The sequence below is a fragment of the Mesoplodon bidens genome (assembly GCF_964165515.1).
Source record: "Mesoplodon bidens genome assembly, chromosome: 3".
Classification (NCBI taxonomy): domain Eukaryota; kingdom Metazoa; phylum Chordata; class Mammalia; order Artiodactyla; family Ziphiidae; genus Mesoplodon; species Mesoplodon bidens.
The window spans coordinates 84,494,552-84,519,239 of record NC_138178.1 but is presented as its reverse complement, the minus strand read 5'-3'; the positions used below and the strand labels follow the sequence as shown (position 1 = coordinate 84,519,239).

General features: G+C 47.1%; 1 protein-coding gene across 2 annotated transcripts in view; it reads left to right on the top strand.

Annotated features, from left to right (window-relative positions):
- The window catches only part of GLDN (gliomedin), a 69,919-nt gene extending 45,782 nt beyond the window's left edge, over positions 1 to 24,137 (top strand). Inside the window, exons 3-10 of one of the 2 annotated variants that reach the window (XM_081227640.1) lie at positions 54 to 71; positions 442 to 513; positions 10,955 to 11,092; positions 13,382 to 13,510; positions 16,156 to 16,239; positions 16,337 to 16,462; positions 18,013 to 18,163; positions 20,522 to 24,137. In XM_081227640.1, coding sequence (XP_081083766.1) covers positions 54 to 71; positions 442 to 513; positions 10,955 to 11,092; positions 13,382 to 13,510; positions 16,156 to 16,239; positions 16,337 to 16,462; positions 18,013 to 18,163; positions 20,522 to 20,999 — 1,196 coding nt within the window. In that variant the 3' untranslated portion in view covers positions 21,000 to 24,137. Of the gene's footprint in view, positions 1 to 53; positions 72 to 441; positions 550 to 10,954; positions 11,093 to 13,381; positions 13,511 to 16,155; positions 16,240 to 16,336; positions 16,463 to 18,012; positions 18,164 to 20,521 lie in introns of both variants that reach the window. The other variant, XM_081227639.1, reaches the window with a different exon arrangement.
- The last annotated feature ends 551 nt before the right edge of the window (positions 24,138 to 24,688 follow it).

The window sequence follows — 24,688 nt, the reverse complement described above, 5'->3', positions numbered from 1 at the left end:
CTTCACTTTCTTCTATCTGTGGTTTATCATCTAAATTTTTTTTTCTGTTGTAGGACCACCTGGCCCAGCAGGTAAGAGCCCATGGATTTTCCAAGTTCATGGGAAGGATATGGGTGGCTGGCTCCCCAGGATCACTCAGAAGGGACTGAGGCAGGGAAGGAAGAAGAGTCTGAAGGCAGCCTTGACTATCACTGTGTCCCCCTCCTTCTCTTTGCCCCAATCACCAGCTCTCCTGTTCCCTCCCACTTGAGAACTTGCTATCACCATTCCCCACCTGTCACTGCTTCAGGTGGGGGCAGGGAAGGTAGAGAAGGAAAGGAAGAAGCCAGAGAAGATCTGGAAGAGATGTCAATGCCTGGCCAGTTTCACTGGCTAAAGGAAATCATGTTAACTTCCGTGAAGAATTTTTTAAATGTTCCCATTTCCTGTGTTTTGATGCAGGACCTCCAGGAATTGGTGGGTTACCAGGACACAACGGATCAGATGGACAGCCTGGTCTCCAGGGCCCAAAAGGTGAAAAAGGAGCAAATGGAAAAAGAGGAAAAATGGGTATTTTGTCACTCTTCTAATTCATTTCCTTGTTTTTTGTCTCCATTATTGCATTTTGGACGAACCAAAGCTGGTGCAGTGGGGGAAAAGTGCTGCATCTCTGAATGCAAGGCTGTTTAATGCTTGCCTGGAAGCTGCTGTGTTCTGGGGCGGCAAAGGCCTTCTCTTTGGTCCAGCCCTGATAAGATTTATATCCAGTCTGCCCGAGAGAAGCAGTATACCTGACAGCTGATGTCCACTCCTCTGCTTGCTCTGATGCAGACAGACAGATGGAAGGGTCAGGAGTGAGCAGTCCTGGGGAGGGGCACTACACGGGCTGTGAAGGCTGTCTGTGCTGGTACCCCAAGTTCTTTCAAGGGTCGTTCCTGCCTGACCTTCTCGCTGCCTCCTCCTGCCCAGAAAATTTTTGTGTTTGACTGAAAATCAGTTGACTGATATTGACCCCCTAGGTTTTCCTGGCTGGAGGAATCACTAGAATGATTTGAGTAGAAAGGCAGCATCCAGGCTGACACTCAGGTTGTGTGGTCACACAGCTGTCAGGGTCTCCTGTCCAGGGGTCACAGGACTATTAAGAAGATGTGGCTGGCATCTCTGAGAGACCTCCTCTGCCCTGCTGTGAGTGGTGGCATTGCCACCACCCAAGCAAAGACCTGGAAACACCAAGGTGTCAGCTGTCTCAGGGAGCAGTGACCAGCAGGGGCTCAGGTAAGGCCTGGCAGGGTCTGGGGGCTAGAGGCTGGGGCAGGGCGAGTTCTGAGGGGCTCTGAGCACCAGTCCTGGGAAGTCCATGGGGAAGGCCGGGGCAGAGTCACCTGGAGAGAGCTGGCACATGGCACAGTGGAGGCTTGAGGGCAGGGGTTAGAGACTCCTCAGGACGCTTCGAGGAAGGCCTGGTTCTTAGCCACAGCTGAGGGTGGAGTCTCCACCAACCCTCTTATCTATTTTTAATCTCTTGGTTACACTGCCCCAACTCACCTGGACAGGCCCCAGGCTAGAAGAACCACTAGAACAACTCTTCCAGACAACACAGGAACCCCTTCCAGCGTTTCTGCTCTTAAACAATTTGAGTGAGAGCCAGTGGAAAGGGAGAAAATTGTTGAGGGGCTCTGCCACTTGCCAAAGCCTGCATATCTGTGTTCCCAGGGGCAGCCTCTGTGAAAATGGGCCCACGCAGCCCATGTCAACTCCGTCCCCAAAAGTCCAGCAGTTACAGCCAGAACTGCAGAGCAGAATGGACCCTTACATGTCAGATAATAACTATAATTATAAATGAATATCAGCATCAATTAATGATGACCGTCAGTGTTCAGGCACTTGGTTTATCCCAGAAAGACCCCGGAAATGTGATCCAGTCCTGAGGATTCAGTAATGAGTATTATGAGAGCCAACAGTGAGGGGGAGGGACCACCATACAGCACTGGATGTGGGTCAGGTGAGAAAGGGGTAGCTCCAAAAAGGTCTGAGACAGATCTCTAGCTTTGAAGAGATATGCTTAGCATGTAGCCCACAACCCAGTGAGGGCAGAAAAGAAAAAGTCTATTTATTTCTGTAAGACATATTTATGTGGCAGGTATTATTCTAGATGCTGGGATCCAGAAATGAAAAAGCTGACAGAATCTCTGCCCTCATGAGGCTGACATCCTAGTCTGGGCAGATGGACAATGAACAAGATAAATAAGTAGAATATATTGTCTGTTACGTGGTGCTAAGTGCTAAAGAGAAAAATAGAGCAAGGGGAGGGGATAGGAAGTGTGTAGGGTGGGGCGTGACTGTAGGCTGGGAGGCCAGGTGAGGCCCCCTGAGAAGGGACCTTTGAGCAGACACCTGGAGGAGAGGAGAGCGCAGGTGGCGGACTGTCTGGGGGAGAGGGTTCCAGCGGAGCCTGTAAGTCCAGTGTGCCTGCAGATGCTGAGGAGTGGCAGGGAAGCCAGCATAGCTGGACAGAAAGGATGAGAGGTGAGCATGGTCAAGTTGAAACCAGAGAGGTAACAAGACCAAATCAGGTTAGCCCTGAGCATTTTAAGAACTGGGGTTTGTACTCAGACACCTGCCCTGCACACCTCCCTGGCAGCCACACAAAGGAGCCTACAGGAGGGAAAGGAGGAGGCTTTGAAAAGCCTAGCTCTATGAGTAGGTTGTTGGAAGCATTGCTCAGCCCTCGGCCAGCCTAGACTCTAGCCTGGACCATCCGACGTCAGAGCAAGGGCTGTGCTGTCCGCGTCACCCTGCCAAAGCCTCACAGCTCTGCTTTCCCTCCCCTGCTCCCTTCCTGAGCCCAGGATGGATTCCCATCCCACACAGCAATCAACAGAATTGCAGGGAGTGGGAGGCGGGACCAGAGCTGGCAGGGCCACGGAGGGGAATTGACTTTATTCCGGGAGCCATGAGAAGCCACGAAGGGGTTTCAAGTAGGTGAGTGACATGATCAGATCTGCCTTTCTGTAATACCCCCACCACTGCTGGTGGGGGACACACTGGAGAGAGCGCACAAGCGCTGCTGTTAGGGAAACAGGGCAGAAGCTACTCAGCGTGAGGGCGGAAGGGATGGAGGTGGGGTGTGCAAAGGCCGATGAGCTGAGTGATATTTGGGGGTGAACTCAACAGGACTTGGGGGAAGGTGGATATGAGAAAGAAGGGGAAGGGGTCACCAAGACTGACTGTGAGATTTTCATCCTGCCTGACTGCTCTTCCCTGAGGTGAGGGGCCCCAGACCGACTCAGGTCCAGGGAGACAGTCATGGCTCATCATGGGATGTGCTGAGTTTGAAATGCCTTGAAACATCCAGGAGGAAGTGTCGGGGTGGGGGGGGGGCCTTGAAGATGCAGGTCTGCAGTTAGAGAAGTCCCCAGGGCTAGAGGTATACATTAGGGCGTCACCCAAGGCAATGGGCTTGTGGGCTAGGGTGCAGTCCCTTAGGGAGGGAGCTACCGGCAGAGGAGAGCCTGGGTCAAGCCCTGAGAAGTAACAGCATCTAGTGACCAAGTAGAAGGGGAGGAGCCAGCAAAGGAGGCCAAGGACAGACTGAGCAGCAGGAAGAACAGCAGCAGAGGGTGGGAACATTCGTCAGCAAATACTTATTGAGAGGGTTCCAAGTTCTAGTGGGGAAACAAAATAGATGTAGCCCCTATTGTGGAACTTTCCATCTTTGGTGGGGAGGCAGACATAAATAGTCGACACAAATACATCTGTAATCGCAATGTGAGGTGCACATTTGAAGGAAAGAACAGGGTGTTATAAGCTACAGTGCAGAGACGGCGAGTCGGGAGGTAACGTCTGAGGTCAGACCTGAGGGATGAGGGCGAGGCGGAGGGTGGCCCAGGTGGAGGGCACACACCTGCCAAGGCCCTGCTGGGGCAGCTGGGGGAGGGGGTGTGCAGCAAGGTGAGATGGGAGGCGGGGGCCAGGCCCTTCCAGAGGCTTCACGTTAGTGGTCTGGGTCTCTCTGTCAGCCACAGGGTCTCATGCAGGATGTGACCTGCTGGGCCAGGGTCATGGCTGTGGAGAAGGAAGGGCCGTCATTTCGGCTGAGAGTTCCAGCATCGTTAGTGGTTTGCCAGGCAAGGGGTGGGAGAGGGGAGGAGTGGGCGTGCATTCCACAAAGAGGGAACAACAAGTGCTATTACCAAAATCAGGAAAAAGAGACTGTGTTCCACAGAGATAGGACTGGGTTAGGCTGGACCGTGCCCTCTAGCAGTGATCCTCTGGACAATAGTAAATAGCTGACCTTTACTGTCAGGCGCGCTACCAAGTCCTCTCTACACTCACCTCATTTAGTCTTCACAGCAACCCCAAGGAGATGGGTATTTTTACCAGCTGTATTTTTCCCAGATGAAGAAACCTTATCTTTCTGTTTTCCAAACAGGTCAGGCCCACCCTTGTCCCAGGGCCTTTGCACTGCTGTGGCCCGGCCCTTCTTGAGGCCCGTCCTTCCCACAGAGCAGATCTCAGCTTATAAGTCACTTCCTCTTCAAGATCATCCCTGACCTCTGTGTCTGGCCCCTGCCTCACCAGCTCAGTCACATTCCCTGCTCTTTTCCAATAACATATCCCTCCCTGAAATTCTCTCCCAGTTGTTGCCTGTTGATATGCTGATGGTCGGACTCCCTAAGGAGAACGTGAGGTCCGTGAGAACCAGGCCATGTCACTCTTGCTTAGACTCAACCTCCAGAGCCTGGAACAGCCAGCGAAAGAGGGCAATCAAGTCATGGTTGAACTAATGGACATAACTTGTCCAATGTCCAAAAGCTAATAAGTGGAGGAGGTGGGACTTGAGCCCAGGCCTCTCTGACTCCTGGACCCCTGCTCTTAAACACGACTGCACTAAACGTCCAGGCTTGAGGGGGTTGGGCCCAAGCTGTGAGAGCAACGTTACTGGAGGTGCCGCAGAGCAGGAGCCGAGGGAAGGAAGGCTGGGCCTCGGGAGCTAGTGCTGTTAATTGTCGAAGGATAATGCTGAGCCTGACCCTGAGTTTTCCTGGGAGGGTGGGAGAGCGCCAGCCCTTCAGAGAGGCCCGCAGGACGTGTGCAGGAACGCACAGTTCAATGAGTACTAACCCGTCAGGCAGACAGAATGGTCCCTGCTCTCCTGGCAGAGGGGAGCCAGGAAAGGAGTTCCCGGGAGCACCTGCCTCGAACCCCGACTGGCTCTGAGGCCTTGGGCGGGTCAGTCCCTCATCGGGCCTTGGTCTCCTCTGTATGCTAAGGAGGTTGTCTTCCAACAACTCTAGCATGGCTTCTGGTTTTTAAACAGCCTGCTCTAGTGTTTGCCTATGAAGGAGAGACTATTACTTGGCATAGCTCTCAGCCAACCCCAACTGAGGCTCAGTAAATAATTAATGAGTGAAAAATGAAGGAATGCATGAATGAGAAGAATAGAACATAATTTCTGTCCATAAGAGCTTACAGTCCTGTTGAAAGAGAAGATGTAGTGTATATACAGGATGAATTCAATAACTGGTTATTCTGATATGGAGATGCTTTATACTACACAGCAGAGAATACTGCTAGAAGAAAAATCTGAACTTTCCTGTACAGATAATGAACAAATAGAATCCAGTGTAGAGGACGGATTATACAGTAGAGACAAGTGTAAAGGACAAGAGAGAGAAGTGTGATCAACATCTTGGAGACAAACAGAGGGGAGATGGGGAGGGCATTGCAGGGGGGAGAACAGAAAGGCCACGCTCGGAGGAACCTCTAAGGAGGCTGCCCCTGCATCTAAGAGGGGACCCAGGTGAGCCTGGGGTAGGGTCAGGGCCTTTAGCTCCATGTCTGCAGGAGGCCGCCGGGAGCCACTGCAGGCTCTTGGGAAGAAGACTAACCTGACGAAACCAGAGTTCAGAGCTTTAGACCAAAAGCTGTTTCCAGGATATTGAAATACAAAGATAACCCTCAATGTCTGACCTTAGGGATGCTAAGAACAAGGGTGCAGTAGGCCAGAGCCAGAGCTTGAAGTCTTGGTTTGGGTCCCGGATCTTCCACTTACTAGCTGTGTGCACTTGGGCAAGTTACTTAATCACTCTGTTTCCTTATCTGTAAAATGAGAACAGTCATAGTATCAGCCTCATAGTGTTGTAAGGAAGATTAAATTAATTAATATATATATAAAGTGCTTAGAATAGGGCCTGACACATAGCAAGTGCTATGTTAGTGTTAGATATTACTGTTGTTGGTGTTTCCAAGGGTGAGGAAGGAAATCTGAGCGGAAATGCATGTATTTATTTGAAAACACCGACTTAGATTTAGAGAGAATTGGACTTACATGTTGTCAATTTTGCAACTAGCGTCTTTTTCGAAGTTTGACGTGCTATGCCTCAAAACCAAGCATTTTCTTTCTCTCCATCTGCCTCTCACTTTCTCACTCAAGAGTTAATGCCTCAGTGTCTTCTCTAAGAATCGAATCTCCACCAAAACAGAAATAAACGCCCTCCTCCTTATTCATCCCAGTCTTGGGTCTGGGTTTTGCCCAACACCCTCGGCTCCCTTTCCTCTGCCTCAGTTGGTGATAGATGGTCCTGCCAAAAATAAGATGTCCTCCCTCACCCCTTGCAGTGAAGATGATGGCGTTGACCCCAGCTGGTCACACAACCCCAAACTCTAAAGCTGGGAAAACAGCTTGTTTTGAGTGGGCGCCACTGGGGAAGGAAAATAGCAGAAAGCCACATCCAGTGCCCAAGCGAAGCAAGAGGAATCTGGCCTTTCTTTCCTGGCAGAATGTGCTGACTCAAAGCCTGCCAGGAATCACGGGACAACAATGCCAGGGTCCAGGCCACACAATGTTTAACAGTGTCCCTGTGCACAGCTGAATCAGGGGAAGGTAGAAAGTGCCACATTCAAGTCCTCTGATGAGGTGGCGGTATATACTTCTGACACACCATGGCCAGTGCGTGGCCAAGACAAGGGAAAACTTTGCGGAGGCAGCAAAGACGGTACGTAGACAAAACATCCCCTACCCTTTCTTAATGAAAGCTTAAAAATTATCATGCACACACAGCTGAGAGTCAGAATACATCCATAAACAAAGGTCCTTAATATCCTGAGCTTTAAACACCTGCCCCTGTGCAGGCTGCATTATAACAGCTGCATTACAGTATGAACGTTTTTCTATTTCACACCTTGCCTTTTTGAGAAAGGGGGGAAATGCATAAGAGGAAGGAATTAAAGAAAAGAAGGGGAAATCAAACGATGATGCTGAGAGGCTCTTTGCGACTAGAATAAATGCCTGAAAAAAGAAACCCCTTAAGTAACTAGAAGATACCATTTCCCTGAGCATTGCTGAATGTAGGTCATGTGACACCTTTAGAAGGTATCAGTTATACTCGGTCCATTGTGCTGGCTGGACACTATGGCAACGTTCTCTTTTGTGTCCTTCAGATAATGTGCTAAATTGCCTATTTAAAATACTGACAAAAGAACGTGTGCTCATGCAGAGGTCCCTGATTAACAGAGGTCCCTGCTCTTCTTCACATCCTCTTCCAATGTGTCCCCAGCAACTCCATCAGTGCAAGATGACACCCAAGATCACCCCTGGCAGAGGCAGGGAACCAGGGGCTTCTGACCCCCATCTACAGCTGAATTGCACGTTTTCCACTGAGTTGTTTTTTTTTTAGTAGTTGGCTGAAATCTAGCAAATGTTTCTTTGTTCACCACATTTTTTAACAGTGATCAACACTTTAAGTTTCTTTCATACACTGCTGACTTCCTTGGGATGGTCTGTGTAGGGTACCTTGAATCTGGAAGACCTTTTCATTCCCTCGGCTTAAAGGAAAGCTGCTAAGAGCTCCAGATGTATGTTTTAGGGAATAATGGCCTCCGATGGCAGTGCAGAGTATTACAGCGTGATCTGTGGTGTGATATGATATAATAACCTCCCCATTGCTGCAAGGGCTTGAAAGGAGCCAGTCGGGTGGTGGAGAGGGGCTTTCAGGGTTGGATGGGAGGTTAATCTAAGTGACCCCTAAGGTGCCTTCCGATCTGGAATTCTATGATTCTCTTGGGGCAGCTGTATAGGAATCCTATGGGGCTGGTAGGAAGTTGGGGGTAGGGTTCAGAATTGGTCTTAAATCTGGGGGGAGGACAATTGCAATGGCACAGAATGACAATTGGAGAATGGGGATTGGCCAGGTTGATGGGGCACAGGAGAGGGGTGAATGGGCAATCACTCAGCCAGAACCTATAAGAAGGGGCTTGGGACTGGCAAGGTAATTAGAAAAAACAGTGAATGCTAAGCCCTCTTGGTTAAAGAGGTTGAGAGAAACTGAAGTTTTGCACTAAAACATGCCTCTGGCTCTTCCCTATTGCCTGAAATCTCTGCCACTTTGAAAAATATCTCTATTGAGCAGTATCTCCAGGAGGCTCTTGTCAAAATGAGCAAATGGGGGCTTCCCTGGTGGTGCAGTGGTTGAGAGTCCGCCTGCTGATGCAGGGGACACGGGTTCGTGTCCCAGTCCGGGAAGATCCCACATGCTGCAGAGCGGCTAGGCCCGTGAGCCATGGCCGTTGAGCCTGCGCATCCGGAGCCTGTGCTCCGCAACAGGAGAGGCCACAACAGTGAGAGGCCCACATACCGCAAAAAAAAAAAAAAAAAAAAAAAAAAAAAGAGCAAATGATCCCTGCAATAGGGTATCGTATTAACTGATCCATATCTGGCAATACCTTTGCACAATAGTAAGTAATCACTTTCCCTCTCAGTGTGCCTAGGTGCTCATGAGTTCTAGCAACTTTTTAATAGATTTTCTACATAAATAATCATGTTGTCTGCATATAAAGACAATATTAATTCATCCTTTCTAATCTGTTTGCCTTTATTTCTTTTTCTTTGCTTTATTGCACTGGCTAGAGCCTCCAGTACAGTGTGAAATAAAAGTGATGAGAATAGATACCATTGTCTTTTTCCTGACTTTAGGGGGAAATCATTTAGTCTTTCATCATTAGGGATGATGTTAGCTGTAGGTTTTTTCATAGATGCCCTTTTTCAGATTGAGGAAGTTTCCTTCTATTCCTCTTTTTTTCATAAATTTTTATTTATTTATTCATTTGTCTTTGGCTGCTTGGCTGCTTTGGGTCTTCATTGCTGCACGCGGGCTTTCTCTAGTTGTGGCGAGTGGGGGCTACTCTTCGTTGTGGTGTGTGGGCTTCTCATTGCAGCGTCTTCTCTTGTTGCGGAGCACAGGCTCTAGGCACACGGGATTCAGTAGTTGCAGCACGTGGGCTCAGTTGTTGTGGTGCGTGGGCTCGGTGGTTGTGGCTTGCAGGCTCTAGAGAGCAGGCTCAGTAGTTGTGGCGCACGGGCTTAGTTGCTCCGTGGCATGTGGGATCTTCCCAGACCAGGGCTCGAACCTGTGTCCCCTGCATTGGCAGGCGGATTCTTAACCACTGCACCACCAGGGAAGTCCCCTTCTACTCCTCATTTGATGAGAATTTTTATTAAGAATGGGTGTTGAATTTTATCAAATGTCTTTTCTGCCTCCACCAAGATGGTCATATAATTTTTTTCTTGCTTAAATTATTAATATACTACATTACATTGACTAAATGATTAAACTACTTTCAGTAGTTTAAACTACAGTTTAGAGACATTTGGCTGGGCAGTTAAACTACTTTCTGCTCAGTTTAATCCTTCTGAAGCTTGTTTTTAAGCTTTGTTATGATAGATCCACAGCAGCCTTGACTCTTGGGCTAATTTAGCCTCACTACTAAGAGAAGACTTTCCAAGGACTCGACCTAACAGCACACCATTCTCTGAGATCTCTCTGCTTTGACTGGTGGGAATGAGAACCTTTCCCTGTGCAAGCTCTGAGAGTTGTGTAGTGAGTGGCTTTCTTTTCATTCTTTTCCCTACCTTGTAGACTTTCACCCTGCACAGACTATTACTCTGACAAAGACTTGAGGAAACACCTCTGAAGTTCTCCAGAGCTCTTTCTACATGATTACCCCCTCTCTCATATTCTGTCTCATGAATCCTAGCCACCTTTATCTCCCCAAACTCTACTTTTTGTCTCCTCACCTCAGTGAAATTGCTGGGCTTTGTTTAGGTTCCCCCTCCCTGAGCTGCTGTGTGGAAACTACTATGAGCCGAGGCAATCATATTATGCATGTTGTTTGCTTCCTTTCTCCCAGGCATCAGAATACTATGCTGCTGTAGTACAATGCTCAGGTGAGTCACTGCGTAGATCTTGACTATTCCTAGCTGTGGATGGTAGGACTGTAGTTCCTATAGTGATGCCTCCCTGTGAGCAGAGACAGAGATTTCTTCCATTATATTTTGTTCACACTATCACCATCCCTTGTAATGCTTGTCCTAAAGCAGCTTTACCTGTTTTGCTACTTTGATTAAAAGCATTTTGCATTGGAATGTCACAGAAAAGGGCATTGGAGTTGGAATCAAGATTTTTGCTTCTCACTTAGCATCAATTGTAACCCCTGAGGCCTTAGTTCCAACTTCTATAAAATGAGAGTAAGGATAACTGACCAGCCTACCACTCCAATGTTGTGAGAAATATACCAGATAATGCAGAGGACAACATCCACCCTTATGGTGCCAAACAAACCCCTCTGAGTTCTCAGTCCTTCCTGCTGGGGTGAGGAGGGCGTGGGGTGGGGGAGGGCAGACTTCCAATTAGGCTTTACCTTCTTTCTGCTCTTGCTGTGACTGTCCTTCTAGGGGTTCACTCCTCTCCAACCTGTTGGCCCAGCCAAATGTCTCTAAAAAGAATTCAACAGAACCACCTGGAGATACTATTCTTTCATGAACTGAGAACATGCTGCTGTCCTAAAATGGTTATGAAGTGTTATGTATTTGGTTTCTGAAGCTACTTCACCTTAAAAATACAAAGTACAATATTACAAAGTAGCTACTGTGTCAGAATTTCCTGCACAACAGGCTAATAAATCATTTTTCTCTCAGGGCCACCTGGAGCCACAGGAACTCCAGGGGAAAAGGGAGACCCTGGTGAGCTGGGCTTGACTGGAAACGAGGGCCCAGCAGGGCAGAAGGGTGACAAGGGAGACAAAGGGGACGTGTCTAATGATGTGCTTCCTTCAGGTAAGGGGCTGGCGCTCAGGCTCTCTCCCAGGGTGAATGGGCCCAGAAATTGGCCTGGCTTCTAGTACCAAGGCTGCTCCGGGTCTTCTCTCCTTAGCTGCCTATGTGCCCATCTGTTTCGCAGCATGTTTTAGAGTTCTGTGCTTTCAACAAGGAGAGAACCATGCATGTAAGCCCAATGTTGGTGAGACCAAATCTGATATCTAAGCATGAGCAGTTGAGATAATGCAGGTCTAAGTGTCATGGCTGGATGGATTTCGGATGAAGGAAGCTTCCTTTTTCCAAATAGCTATTAAATCCAGCACAATCCAGAACAAGGCAAGTAAGCGAGCAATTTCAGATACCTCAGAGGACAACAGACAGAAAGCACAGCTTCAGAGTTGAGCTAGAGCCATCCTCAGGCCCTTATCCTAAGACTTTTGACATAGAATTGGGGCAGACATCGTTGCTGATCTTCTTTTTCTGGTTTCCAGCGCAGGTTAAAAACAGATAATTGCTGTGTATGGGGGAGGAGGTGGAGGCACAGCAAGCCTCAGAAAGACAATTACATGGTGGAAAGAGTAGGTGACAGCTGATGGTCATGGCACAGAAAGAGGCAGAAGAATTTTAAAAGCACACTACTTTGGAGACCATTTATACCATAAAAACATAACTATCCTATTAATGTGTTCAATAAGCATTTTTTAATATCAGAGAACACCATTTATGAATTAGGGATTTTGCTAGTAGCTGGAAATAGGAATATGAAAATGAGTTAAGACAATATCTGTCCTCAAGAAGCTAGGATGATAGATGTTCAGAACAATGACCCTGAATCAGTTGCCCATCCAGCCATTCAAAATTTATTGAGCACCTGCTATTTGCCAGGTACTGTGCTAAGACCAAAGCACCAAGGAAAGATCAAATTAGGTTTAGCATGCTTTGTTTAACAAACAGGGAAGCTGCCATGCAAAATATGTAAAATTTAATAAGTGTTTTGACAGGATCATATATATGTGAATATACTTTGAAAATATAAGTTCATGTTATACTCAGTTATACAGGAAATCTACACATCCAGAATACCACACTCCCCTATACTACCAGACAAGTGAGGGTGACCACAAACCATTCAGGAAAGCAACATCTCTGAGTGTACCCCAGTTCTAGAGAACAGGCCAGAGCTGAGTGTGTCCTCTTGGCCAGAGAGCAGAGAAGGAATAGGAGGGTTGGACTGTGTTTGCCTGCCTACAGATCTCTGCCCCTTCCACAGTGGGCTTAGACCCACTGTTAGCCTCTGTGACCCCTGCTTGCCCACTCTAAAGCGACTGAAAGTGCTTATTTGGTGGGGCTGGGAAGAGGCAGCTAAAGAGATCTTAGATCACCAGTCAGCCCAGGAAAGGAGGGTAGAACAAAAGGATTGAATATCCCAGCCTAGCGGCATCTTTATGAAAGTTCCATAACCAATGGCCCCTGCAAAGGGCTGTACCCACACTGGCCACCTGAAGCTGGAAGTGTGTAGGGATTCCACCTGCTGATGTGTAGAGAATCCAACTGTCCGAGCACTCACCCTGATGACTTCAATGTATTCTCACAAGTCAGGACAGGGAGTATGAGACAATCTGGAAATGAAGAACCAGTCTCAGAGGGTTAAGCTGCCTGCCCAAGGTCACAAAGCAGGACAGGAGCCCCTGATTTCTTCCACCACATAGAGGCAAGTTTCTCATACCTGACATCTTAGGAAGAAAACATCTTAGGAAGAAAACATCTTAGGAAGTTTTTAAAAATACAGATGACCAGCTTCCCCACCATTTTGATCTAATTGATCTGGGATGGGGCCCAGGCATTAGAATTGTGTTTGAGCTCCTTGGGTGATTCTAATAAGTAGTCAGGGTTGAGCTTTCCCAACATCAGCCAACGAAAAAAGGATGAGCTTAGGAGCAAGACACCCCTAAGGGTGAGTCCCAGCTCTATTCCAGTTGTGACCTGGGGCAAAGCACTGAACTTCCCTGAGACTCGGGTCACTGAGGAACTGCTGATACTATCTCACAGAGTGGCTGAGAATGACAAAGGGGAGGAGATTTATAAAATTCCTAGCACAGTTCCTGGCACATAGTTGGAACTCAGCACCTGCTATGGGTGCTCCCTCGACTCTGTGTGAACAAGTGCTGGAGGACAGCTATGTCTGGGAAGGGGGACTCAGCAAGCCTTCCTGGAGATGCTGGGCCCCCTTCTCCCTTGTGTGAAGCCCATCTCTGCCAATGGCTCTTTAATCAACCCCCATCCCTGCTTCTCTCTCTCTTTCTCCAGGTGCCAAAGGTGACCAAGGCCCACCCGGCCCACCTGGGCCCCCGGGCCCTCCGGGTCCCCCAGGGCCCCCTGGAAGCAGAAGATCCAAAGGCCCTCGTCAGCCAAACATGTTCAACGGCCAGTGCCCAGGTCACCCACCCCTGCCCCAGGGAACCACCTTTTCAGTTAATGATCCCAAACTCTCAGGCTTCACCCAGGATTTGTGACCAGATTTGTTTTAAACAGAGGGAAATTTTGCCCAAAGCGAGTGTCCCCCCTTGCAACATGTTCCTGGGAGGCCTGAGCAGTCTGCCTGGGGTGAGGACTGGTGGCAGGTTTAGAATTGGGCCTCCCACCCCCTGGCCTCATCACTTATCACCAGACTCTTTGCTCCTCCCTGCCAGATCCGCCATCCCTGGAGCATGAAGGGCCTGACTGATGCTGGGGAGTTGGAGATGATGGGGAGATTCAGATCGGCTAACTTCCCACAATACCCCAGTACTACCATCACCACCACTAATGTTGATGTTCCAGGCACAGGGCTAAGTGCTCAGTTCATTTAATTCTACAACAGTCCTATGATATAGGAGTCGTATTCTTACCAGTTTACAGATACAAAGCTGAAACCCCAAGGAACTACATAGCCTGTCCACGGTCACTCAGTTAGTAAGTGACAGAGTTAGGATTCAAACCGAGATGTGCCTGCCTGTAAAGCCCCTGCTTAGAGCATCTTCCTTTCGGAGACGGAAGTCCACACTTTGAGAATAAGCCAGTCAAGGCCAAGGGACACCTGATCTCTGGCAGGCCTGGACGGTTTGTTCCTCGGCCAGTTGTTACAGGGGTGGCCATGGGGTTGAAAGCTAAGGAGAAATCAAGGGCCATATTAATGGGAAATCCTTCTAGGGTAGAGCTAGAACTTCTCCCCACGGTGGTGACCAGGGACTAATTCACCTAACTTAGGCCGTGAGAAAGCACAACTTGATGCCTTGCTTCCTGGCAGAGAGGAGGGTCCTGACTGGAGTTTCTTTGTCACTTGCTGTGGATTTCATTGCCACTTTCTTAAACAGTCTTTCATTCTGTCTGGTGCACTGTTCTTTCTGGAAGACATTTGGGGAGCACACACAGTCAGAGTGGGTGAATCTGAGCTTTCAAAGATGTTACCACCCCCAGTAAATGGAGCCTGATTACATCCTGCCCAGCTGTTAAATCACCGCAGAGCTGCTCCCGCCCCGGTCAGTGCCACCCCCTCCATTAGCATCACCCTTTGTTCAGCCTCCCTTGGACTGTGAGCTCAGTGGGAACCTTCCCCTGACCTTGCTCTTTGGGGATTCTGATTTGCCAGAGGCTCTGTCAGCAGTGAGAGGGGTGCTTTCCTCCACCTCGCCTGTCTACCAAGAGGCTGGTCTGCAGGGGATGGGCTCCAGGGTTGTGAAAACTGCTTTAAAAGAGAGGCCGTTATCTTTCACTCTTCCTCCTGGAAATGAGCCCTCGTTGCACCCAGCATCTGAACTCGACCCTCTCTCCTGCTCCAACTCCCTTTCTTTAACCCCCATCCCACTCCCACAGCCTTAGAAGCTGGTGGGCGCTACATGACTTAATGAGAGCCTTTTCTTCAGACTAAGAATGGGAGGGTCTCTCTGTCCCCCTCTTGTGCGAGGCCCAAGCCCCTAAGCGGAAACTCCAGATGAAACCCAGGACGGCAGCATTGCGTGGGGTGGGGTGGGGGGGAGTCTAACAGATCCCGAGACTGCTCTCTTTGGGTGACAAAGGGCTTCAGAGAGACACAGGCTCATCCAGCTAAAGGAAGATTAGAGACCGCGGAGGGTCCTGCCTCCTTATTTTGCTGATAAAGAAACCTCTCTAGTTTATTTTGTGAGTTTCCCTAGTGACAGTGGAGGTGCTCCTTTCTATCAAGCAACCACAGGGTGATTGGAAATCCTCAGAATTTGTCTAGGGAAGTGGGCCTGGCCTTTCTCAGAAAGTCTGATTTGCCCCGACCTGCCCCCAGGTAGGGGGTCCTTACCCCCAGGCAGTCCACTCCCTCTTGTCTTCACACTGACCATATTCCTCCCTGCCTCCTGTCCTGCTTCTGCCACCCTGAGCCACCTCTCCACCAAAGGTCTGAAATAAGCCCGTTTGCTAAGGGGAACAATGACAAGCCAAGAGGGATGAATTTGAGCTCAGTTGTAGCCTCAAACCAACTATGGATCAGGTGCCCCTCAAGGACCTGGGTCCTACAGGCCTTCAAGCAGAAACAGGTGGGAAATGGAGTGGGAAGGGGCTCAAATCTCTCTGTGCTGGGCTGCCTCTAGGCTCCTTCTTCCTCTGTGATTCTACTCCCTGGCAGTTCAGGAAGACAGGGTAAAGTGGGTCACCCCATCATGAGACTGCTCCCTCATCCCCATCAGCTTCCCTGAAAGTGAAAATCCCTCCAGAAAAATGCAGACTGTGATAGATTCCCACTGGCCCAGAGGGACCAGGAACATGTCAGTAAGCCTGTCTTTCTCCCAGGTTGCTCAGTGCTTGGATGGCTGACTCAGGTGACATTTTCCTGATTGTAGTATCTTAGCAAATATTGTCATGGAACGCTTGTTGGAAACTCCCCAGGGAGGGGAAAAAATTTGGAAGTGTATGACTTGGTGCTTAAAAGCAAGCAAGCAAAAACCTCAGTGAGCCTATTGTAAAGGATGCTTACGGAACTAGAGTCTGGTTTGAGGTTGTGTAACCAGTTATAAAGTTATATATATCTCACTGTGCCAACTAGTTTGCTCTGATTATCGTTGTTGTTGTTTTAGGTGAGACGTGTGCTGTACCAAATGATGATACCTTGGTTGGAAAAGCTGATGAGAAAGTCAGTGAACACCATTCCCTGCAAGCAGGTACAGAAACAAAGCACCCTGTTTTAAAATTCAGAAATCAGATGGCTAAAAGTCATAATTGGTAGGTGAGTAACTTTCTTTTCTCTTCTTTTGGTAGAATCCATGATCACGTCCATTGGAAATCCAACACAAGTTTTGAAAGTTAAAGAGACGTTTGGGACTTGGATAAGAGAGTCTGCTAACAAGAGTGATGAACGGATCTGGGTGACTGAACATTTTTCAGGTGCTTTCACTTGGCGGATGATCCATATATGTGTTGTAATTGTATCTTTCATCCGTTGCTTCCTTTCAGGCTTATCCTATTTCTGTGTCTGAAGTCCCTGCTAATTGGTGTAACAGACTTGCTCTTTATCTTAGGAAGCCCAAATGAGTAGGCAGAATACTTTTCTCAGTTGAGCACACTGGTGACAAGCCTTGCAGTTCAGGTCACAGTGACATGACCAGGGCACCCTCAGTGTAGCTTATTCCAATTTTCAGCAAAGTGTCCAGAAGGAAACAAATAACATTATGACTGATGGGTTTATAAATCCCAAAAACCGTAACGTGGAAGAAATGTTGGAGACAAATTCTTCTGCATGGTCTATCTTTCTTTAAGGAGAGTACTTTTGGCCACTTTTCTCAGATATCTGTAGGCAGAGGGCCCAGGGGAGAGGGTGAAGTGTCATCTTGCAGGTCTGCTGCATCTGAACATGACCCTAGTCACACTGCCCCAAAGGAATGTGGTCAGGAATTGCCAGTGGTAGTAGCGGTGGCCCCATGCCAGAAGAGGCCTGGCCATACCTACTAGTCAGAGCAATAGCTGAGATACGCTGCTTCATTTCATCAAGGCTCACACATCAGCTGGCAGTGACTGCCTGGATGACCAGCTGAGAAGGATTCTGTGGCTCAAAAGGAAAGAGCAAGGTCATGAGTCAGCATGGCCACCGTGGAGTGCAAGAGGCAGAAGGTGACTGCATGGTGCTCTTCCCGATACAGGCCTATGTCAGCCTGATAGAAAATTTTATAAAATTGTAGGGGAGAGGGTGATGCCATTTTCCTGGGAGGATCAAAGCCAACTCTGTGGTTACTATGTTGAAAAGATGGTTCGGAAAAAGAAACGAAACTGAGTTATTTGTAGTGAGGTGGATGGACCTAGAGTCTGTCATACAGCATGAAGTAAGTCAGAAAGAGAAAAACAAATACCGTACGCTAACGCATATATATGGAATCTAAAAAAAAAAAAAAAAATGGTTCTGAAGAACCAAGGGGCAGGACAAGAATAAAGACGCAGACGTAGAGAATGGACTTGAACACACGGGGAGGGGGAAGGGTAAGCTGGGATGAAGTGAGAGAGTGGCATGGACATATATTCACGACCAAATGTAAAATAGCTGGCCAGTGGGAAGCAGCCGCATAGCACAGGGAGATCAGCTCGGTGCTTTGTGACCACCTAGAGGGGTGGGATAGGGAGGGTGGGAGGGAGGGAGATGCAAGAGGGAAGAGATATGGGGACATATGTATATGTATAACTGATTCACTTTGTTATAAAGCAGAAACTAACACACCACTGTAAAGCAATTATACTCCAGTAAAAATGTTAAAAAAAAAAACTAAAAAAAAAGATGGTTCGGGAATCCATAGAAGAGAATTGGCCTTTGAGTTTGAGAGCCTGAGACGTTTGAAAGTGGACAAGGACCCTTACAGGACATCTCACTCTCACCTTCCGTCCTTTTAACTTCCTCCCCCGGCTCATTGCCAAGCTGTGATTGCCTTTCGCTGGCTTCCCTCCTGCAGGCCTCAGGGTGAAGGAATTCCAGGACCAGCCCTCACTGCTGAACGGCAGCTACACGCTCATCCACCTCCCATACTATTTCCATGGCTGTGGGCACACCGTTCACAACAACTCTCTCTACTACCACAAAGGAGGCTCCAACACCATAGTGAGGTGAGTCCCCTGGGGCCCCTGGCACCCTCCTCTCTGCCCCACAGCCCATCCTTCAACTACTTAGGGGAAGGGACTGTGGTTCCATCATCTTTATGTCTCCAGGGGTGACACACAGCCAGAGATCAGTGAGGGTTTGCTGACCAAATGAACCACAGGACACGATGAGTGAGCCCCATATCTGCATTTATTGCTGGTCTGGACACCAAGAGTAAGGTCAGGGCCAGAGAGAAGGAGGCCTGGAGTGATAACAGCAGGAGCTTTCTCATCCTTTGGGAAAGGAAGCAGCGGAAACCAGAGCTCCCTCTAGAGGGAAGGTATCATACCCCGAAATCGGTTTTGCTCTGAAAAATGTTGGGTATGAAGAATTTCATGTCACGGCTGAGATCACTGAGGACTAGAGACTGCAAGGCAAAGTCAGGGCCCCTGCCTTCAGATCGCTCTGTCATCCTGACGGAGCCCTCGCCAGGCCACCTCCCCTGCTCCCTCCACTTTCCCACGGGGAGGGGAGGTGGCCACACGGGTAGTCGGGTAGTCGATGCCCAGGGCAGCAGCCCAAGCTTCCTGGCTTCACACAAGAATTGCTGAAAATTGTCTGCATGGCTCCTGAAGAAATCGAGTTCTGGGCTTTAGAGACAGAAGCGGGTCATCTTGGGCAAATCAAGAGAGCAGTGAACTCAAGTTCCAACTCTCCTGCCTACTTACTCGTGGCCTCAGAGGAGAGACTCCAACTCCTATGACCTCATTAAAAATGCAAAGGCAGACCAGAGCCTCTGCAGCCCTCCACTGTACCCCGCTCTGAAATGACAATTCCAGTGTTACGAAAGCCATGGTCCTCGTCGTTCCAAACAAGAGACAAGGGAGGGAGGATCTCTGTGAGATCCAGCTTCAACAACCTTGTTGGTGCTGCAGAGCTAGGCTAGGATCGGGGCAGGTCTCCTAGTACATCGTGCAGTTAAACCAGCCACATTAGACACACGTGTCAGCCGTGGCTGCAAGCGTCCCCTCCTGTGCCTCTCACCCCCCTCTACTGGGCTTCTGCACCACCTCGTCATCTGGACATCATCTTGTGCTAACAGAACAAGATAACTGACCCTCCTCCCATTCAGAAGCCCTCTCTCCCCAGACACACTCCTTTCTGTGACATTTGTTCTTATTCAGTCCTGTGGCTCCCGGGGACCACTGTTACATGGGGTGGTAGGAGGGGAGCTCTGGGGTAAATGAGCCCAAAGGAGGACTGGCCACCCTAAGAAAGAGAGTCTTCTAATGACACTAAGTTTGCGTGAGGCACTGGTTAGGAGACCTATGCTGGGGCCCTGCTCCAGTGCCAGGCCACAGACTGGGAGGAGAAGGAGAGGCAGACTGGAATTAGATGCTTTTTTTGCTGGGAGAGGCAAGCCTCATCAAGGAATGCAGTTGTAGGTGCCAGTACTAGTCAGGAACCCAATGGCAGTCCTGAATCCCGGCATTCAGAGGAAGGAGAACCCCGAGAGTTGAGATGGGCAAGCAGGGCCTTCTCAAGCCCTCACTCTTGCTTCTTTTCAAGCTTACTTCAGGGTTTCTTGATTGGTTTCAAGCTCGCTATGTTCCAGTGCATACCCGCAGCTTCACACCCTTCTCAGTTCTTCTGCTGCTCAATGGCACCCTCTAGTGTTTTTTCTTTTCCTTTAGCCTAAAGTTCCTGAATTTTCATTCCTGCAGTTGAATCATAATCCACTTTTGATATGATCTAGATGTGGAGTCTGCCAAATCAGACGGCCTCTGGGAGCTGAGGGGCATGGGATTTCATGCCTTCATTGCATTGATCCAGTCACTTAGCAGACAAGAAAAATGACGTCACAGCCATGACTTTGCTGCTTCGCTTCTCAGTTGGTGACTTCCTTCATTGAGCCTCCTGTGAAACTTTTGTCTTAAAACTCCAGCATGGAGTAGAGGAAGAACCCCCAAACTTGGAGTCAAAAGCCTGAGTTTAAACTCTGGCTCTGATACTTACTTGTGTTCCTGGGCCAGTCACTTCTCCTTTTCTCATTAGTAAAATGAAACAACTGGACTAGATTATCTTTTAAGGCCCCTTGCAACTTTGAGAGGGCATTTCAGGAGGTCAGCAAACACCTGAGGATTCAGGAGGTTAAGGAATTTTATCGGGGTCACATGGCTAGTAGGTGGACACTGGGATGTAGTCACCATCCTCTACATCCTTGCTGCTCACAGCACTGCAGACGGAACAGTAGAATGAGCACAACCTGGGAACTTACTAGAAATGCAGAATCTCGGGCCCCACCCCAGTTTAATGGAGGAGCCTAAAAAACCACCCTTGTCCACAAAAATGGTGGCTCATATCTACTTTTTTATACATTTCAGATTTGAATTTGGCAAAGAGACATCCCAAACTCTGAAGCTTGAAAATGCCTTGTATTTTGATCGAAAATACCTCTTTGCAAATTCCAAGACGTACTTCAATTTAGCTGTAGATGAAAAGGGCCTTTGGATTATCTATGCTTCCAGTGTGGATGGCTCGAGCATCCTTGTCGCACAGCTGGACGAGAAGACCTTCTCTGTGGTGCAGCACATCAACACCACGTACCCCAAATCCAAGGCTGGCAACGCCTTCATTGCCCGAGGGATCCTCTATGTCACGGACACCAAAGATATGAGGATAACATTTGCCTTTGATTTGTTAGGAGGGAAACAGATCAATGCAAACTTCGATTTAAGAACTTCCCCATCTGTTCTTGCCATGTTATCATACAATATGAGAGACCAGAATTTATATTCTTGGGAAGATGGCCATTTAATGCTTTATCCTGTACAGTTTTTGTCAGCTACATTAAACCAGTGATGGGATGTATTCTATTCCCCTCAGTAAATTTCAGCTGTTCTCTGGTACCATGTATATCCCAATAGAAAACTTGTCTTTAAGGGTGGTCAGGTACTTAGCTCTCATAATCACATGACATGGGTATTTATATGGCTGCTGACCCCCTTTTAATTCAGATTCTGTAGGAGAAAATAACAGATTGGAACTCAAAAATGGCTGATATTTGGTGATTCCTTTACAAACTAGCTGGGCAAGTTACCTCTCCCTCTTTAGGTTTCGTTTTCCCCACTGGTAATTTGAAAGGGCTGGCTAAGATGATTGGTAAGATTTCCTCAAGTTGTAGGGGATTCTGTGATTCTTAGCTGTTGCTGCTCTCACAACTTTTACATATTTGGTTTTGATTTTTGGTTTTTAGCTACATGCTGAGCAATTTTACCTCTGAGTTGATCAGCCTGATTGCTTGAGCAACAAATTCCTTAGTGATGACTTGGTGCCTTGGAAGCTGCACGGACCCCTTAAGGCTGCTGAGGTACCTTATTACCCCTAATTTATTACCTTTCTCTGCATCTGCACCTGCCACCACAGCACCAGAGTGGTCATTATCCTCAGCTCCTGATTACCACTCCAAGATTAGCAAAAGCCAGGAATAGCTACCTGCTTGTGTTGCCTAATGAAACAGAAACAGGCCCTTCCAGGTTCCTATCAATTTTTGATCATGCTGGTACGCAGGTTGGGTCATAAACATTGAATCCTCAGGTCTTGCAGGGTTCTTCTGCCACAGATATGGATCTGCTATCAGAGTAAATTCTGTGCTAGTGGGCATTACTCTGGCGAGAACCTTGGGAAGCACTTTGCAGTTTTCAGAAGGCACCATTCGTGATTATTATCTAGAAGAGGGATGAGCAAACTGTGACTCTCCGGCCAAAGCCAGCCCATCGTCTGTTTTTGTAAACAAAGTTTTATTCCACACCATCACAGGCATTTGGTTATGTATTATAGTATATGACTACTTTTCCTCTACACTGGCAGAGTTGAATCACTGCAAGAAAGTTGAGTAACAGTCCAAAAAACCTAAAACATTTACTCTCTGGCCCTTTACAGCAAAAGTTTGCCAACCCCTGATCTAGAATATAAAGTGAGCCTAATTCTTGAAAGGGCTTATTCACCTGAGCCTGTTTGTTATATTTTGTTTTGTTCCAGACAAAAAAGTGGTCATTTATATGGCTTGAGTTTTTGGTAAAGAAGAAGGGTGAGAACAGCATAAAATTAAGTGGCCCTCCCAAAAAGTAGTTAATGAACTGTTCTTACCCTAATACAGTTTTAAAGAATGTGATCTGGTTCCTTCGGACGCAAGGAGAAAATCCAGTTTAACCTGCTCCTAAATGCCCTTAGATATGCATATTTTCCCTTCAGCCCAGAACTGAGGTCCAGGCAGCGCCACTGAGAGTCGAAAGGAATCTGGAAAGTTTCTGTGGTCCTGCAGCCAGGAAAGAGACCTAGGGAGATGCTTATGTAAAGATTTTTCAGCAACTTGCTCTCACTGAGTACATGAATGTGTTGGGGGGAGAGCTTCTGAAACTTTTTCACTGGAGCCAAATCGATTCTCAGTGGCCCTGAGTCCTGGTTTTATACCTTATTAATAGAAGCATTTTAAAACTTAGGGGAAGCACAGACTTAAATATTTAAATCTCCCCACACCCTGAATAAACCTAGGCAGCTATTAGGGAATTTATTGTTGTTGTGTTCTCAAAATAATGGGTATTTGAAACTTTTTTCCCCACTTTTTAATTAGATTGGTTGTGTCATGTCATCACAGCTTTTAAAAAATACTCTCTTCAGATTCATGTTTTATAACAAAGTAAAATAGAGTTTCATGTTCAAGATCAATGTGTTTAATATATACTAGTCTTCTTTTAAACTGTTTAAAAATATGCATTGCTGTTTCTGGACATAGGGGACCTGAATATGTGTATAATTTCATAGTGATAGTTGTAATAGTAATATATACAATACTAATTGTATATACAGTAGCAACCAAAAGAGGTTACTTATTTAGTTAGCACATATTTCTTTTAGAAAAAAAGTTTTAGAAACCCTAGTCTTTATATTTGAGCTATCTTAGCACCGTAAATTTTTGGTAAGGAATCATATACTCACTCACTCACATATACTCACATATAGCGAAGTTTATACTGGGATTTCTCTCTCTCTCTCTCTCTCTTTTTTTGCTATGGCAGAGTAATATAAGGACAACTGAGTTTGACCAACAAACAAAAATGAGTAATTTCATAATAAGGGTGACAAGTTTGTCTTTACAGAGTGAAAAGAATTCAGATTTTACTCATTCTTTCCTGCAGTGTTTGATTTAAAAAAGAGAGATAGAGAGAAAGGTTTGAGCTCACTGCTAAAATAGAATGTACCACCTAATGTTTTTAAGTCAAGATATCATTTTAGCAGTTTACATTGTCACTTATAACCAAAGTTACTTTAAAGCACTTTCCAAATGTCTGCACTTCTGATGTCAGAATCAAACCAGATAATTCTCTAATTCTTCTTTAATCTAAAGCAGATAGCTTCCCACCAGAAAGTAAATAAAACCACCCCTCCCAACCTCAAATGTGGGTGAACGCTATTTCAAAGCATTTTCTTGCAAACTGATAATGTGTCCTATTGAAGCCATGTGGTGGTTATGGTCTCAACGTATCACTAAGCACAGGTGTTATGACAAAGAAAGAGTCCTGGGGGAAAAGTTTTAAAATGAGGAATTCTGATCTTAGGTACCTTCACAGTCTCTTAGCTTCCAAGTTTGCAAGATAAAAAAGTCAAATGAGACACCAAAATGCTTGAAGAACCAGGTGTCATTTTATAGCTGCGCAGATTACACTTTGGCTGTGACTGGCTGATCACAAACCAGATGAAGGAGAAGTTCGTGATCAGGCTTTTCAGTCTTCATGAAGCTGCTGTGACGTGGTGTACCACACTGCATTAAAAGCCGTAATATCCAGTCTGTAACCACAGATTCTGAACTATTCTGAACAACAAATGAATCATGGTGAATGTCTCTTTTTTGGTTAGAATTTATTTAACTTTAATCTAATTAGTCAATAAAAATAATTGCTGAACACAATCACGTGTTGAAACAAGTGTGTTATCTGTACCTCTTATTAATTTACATGTAACATTTAAAAGAAAAAATAACAACCAAAAACCAGTATTGTGGTAGAATTATATTTGTTGTTCCTCTGTTCAAACTCTCACAGTTTGCTAGCTCTTTTGAATACTGAAAAAAATCATTGATATGGACTATGTTTTCTCTATAGGAAAACATGAAAAAGGTACTAGTTACTAAGACTAGATACTTACTGACATAAATGCAATGAATATTTTTTTTTTTTTTTTTTTTTTTTGCGGTAGGCGGGCCTCTCACTGTTGTGGCCTCTCCCCTTGCAGAGCACAGGCTCCGGATGCGCAGGCTCAGCAGCCATGGCTCACGGGCCTAGCCGCTCTGCGGCATGTGGGATCTTCCCAGACCGGGGCACGAACCCGTGTCCCCTGCATCGGCAGGCGGACTCTCAACCACTGCGCCACCAGGGAAGCCCTAATGCAATGAATATTTGCTAACTAATTGGCTTAGGTGAGGCAAGTACAAAGGACATGGCTTTTTAGGCTAAAAATAAAAAAGAAGAAATTTTTTAAATTGGATTTGTGTG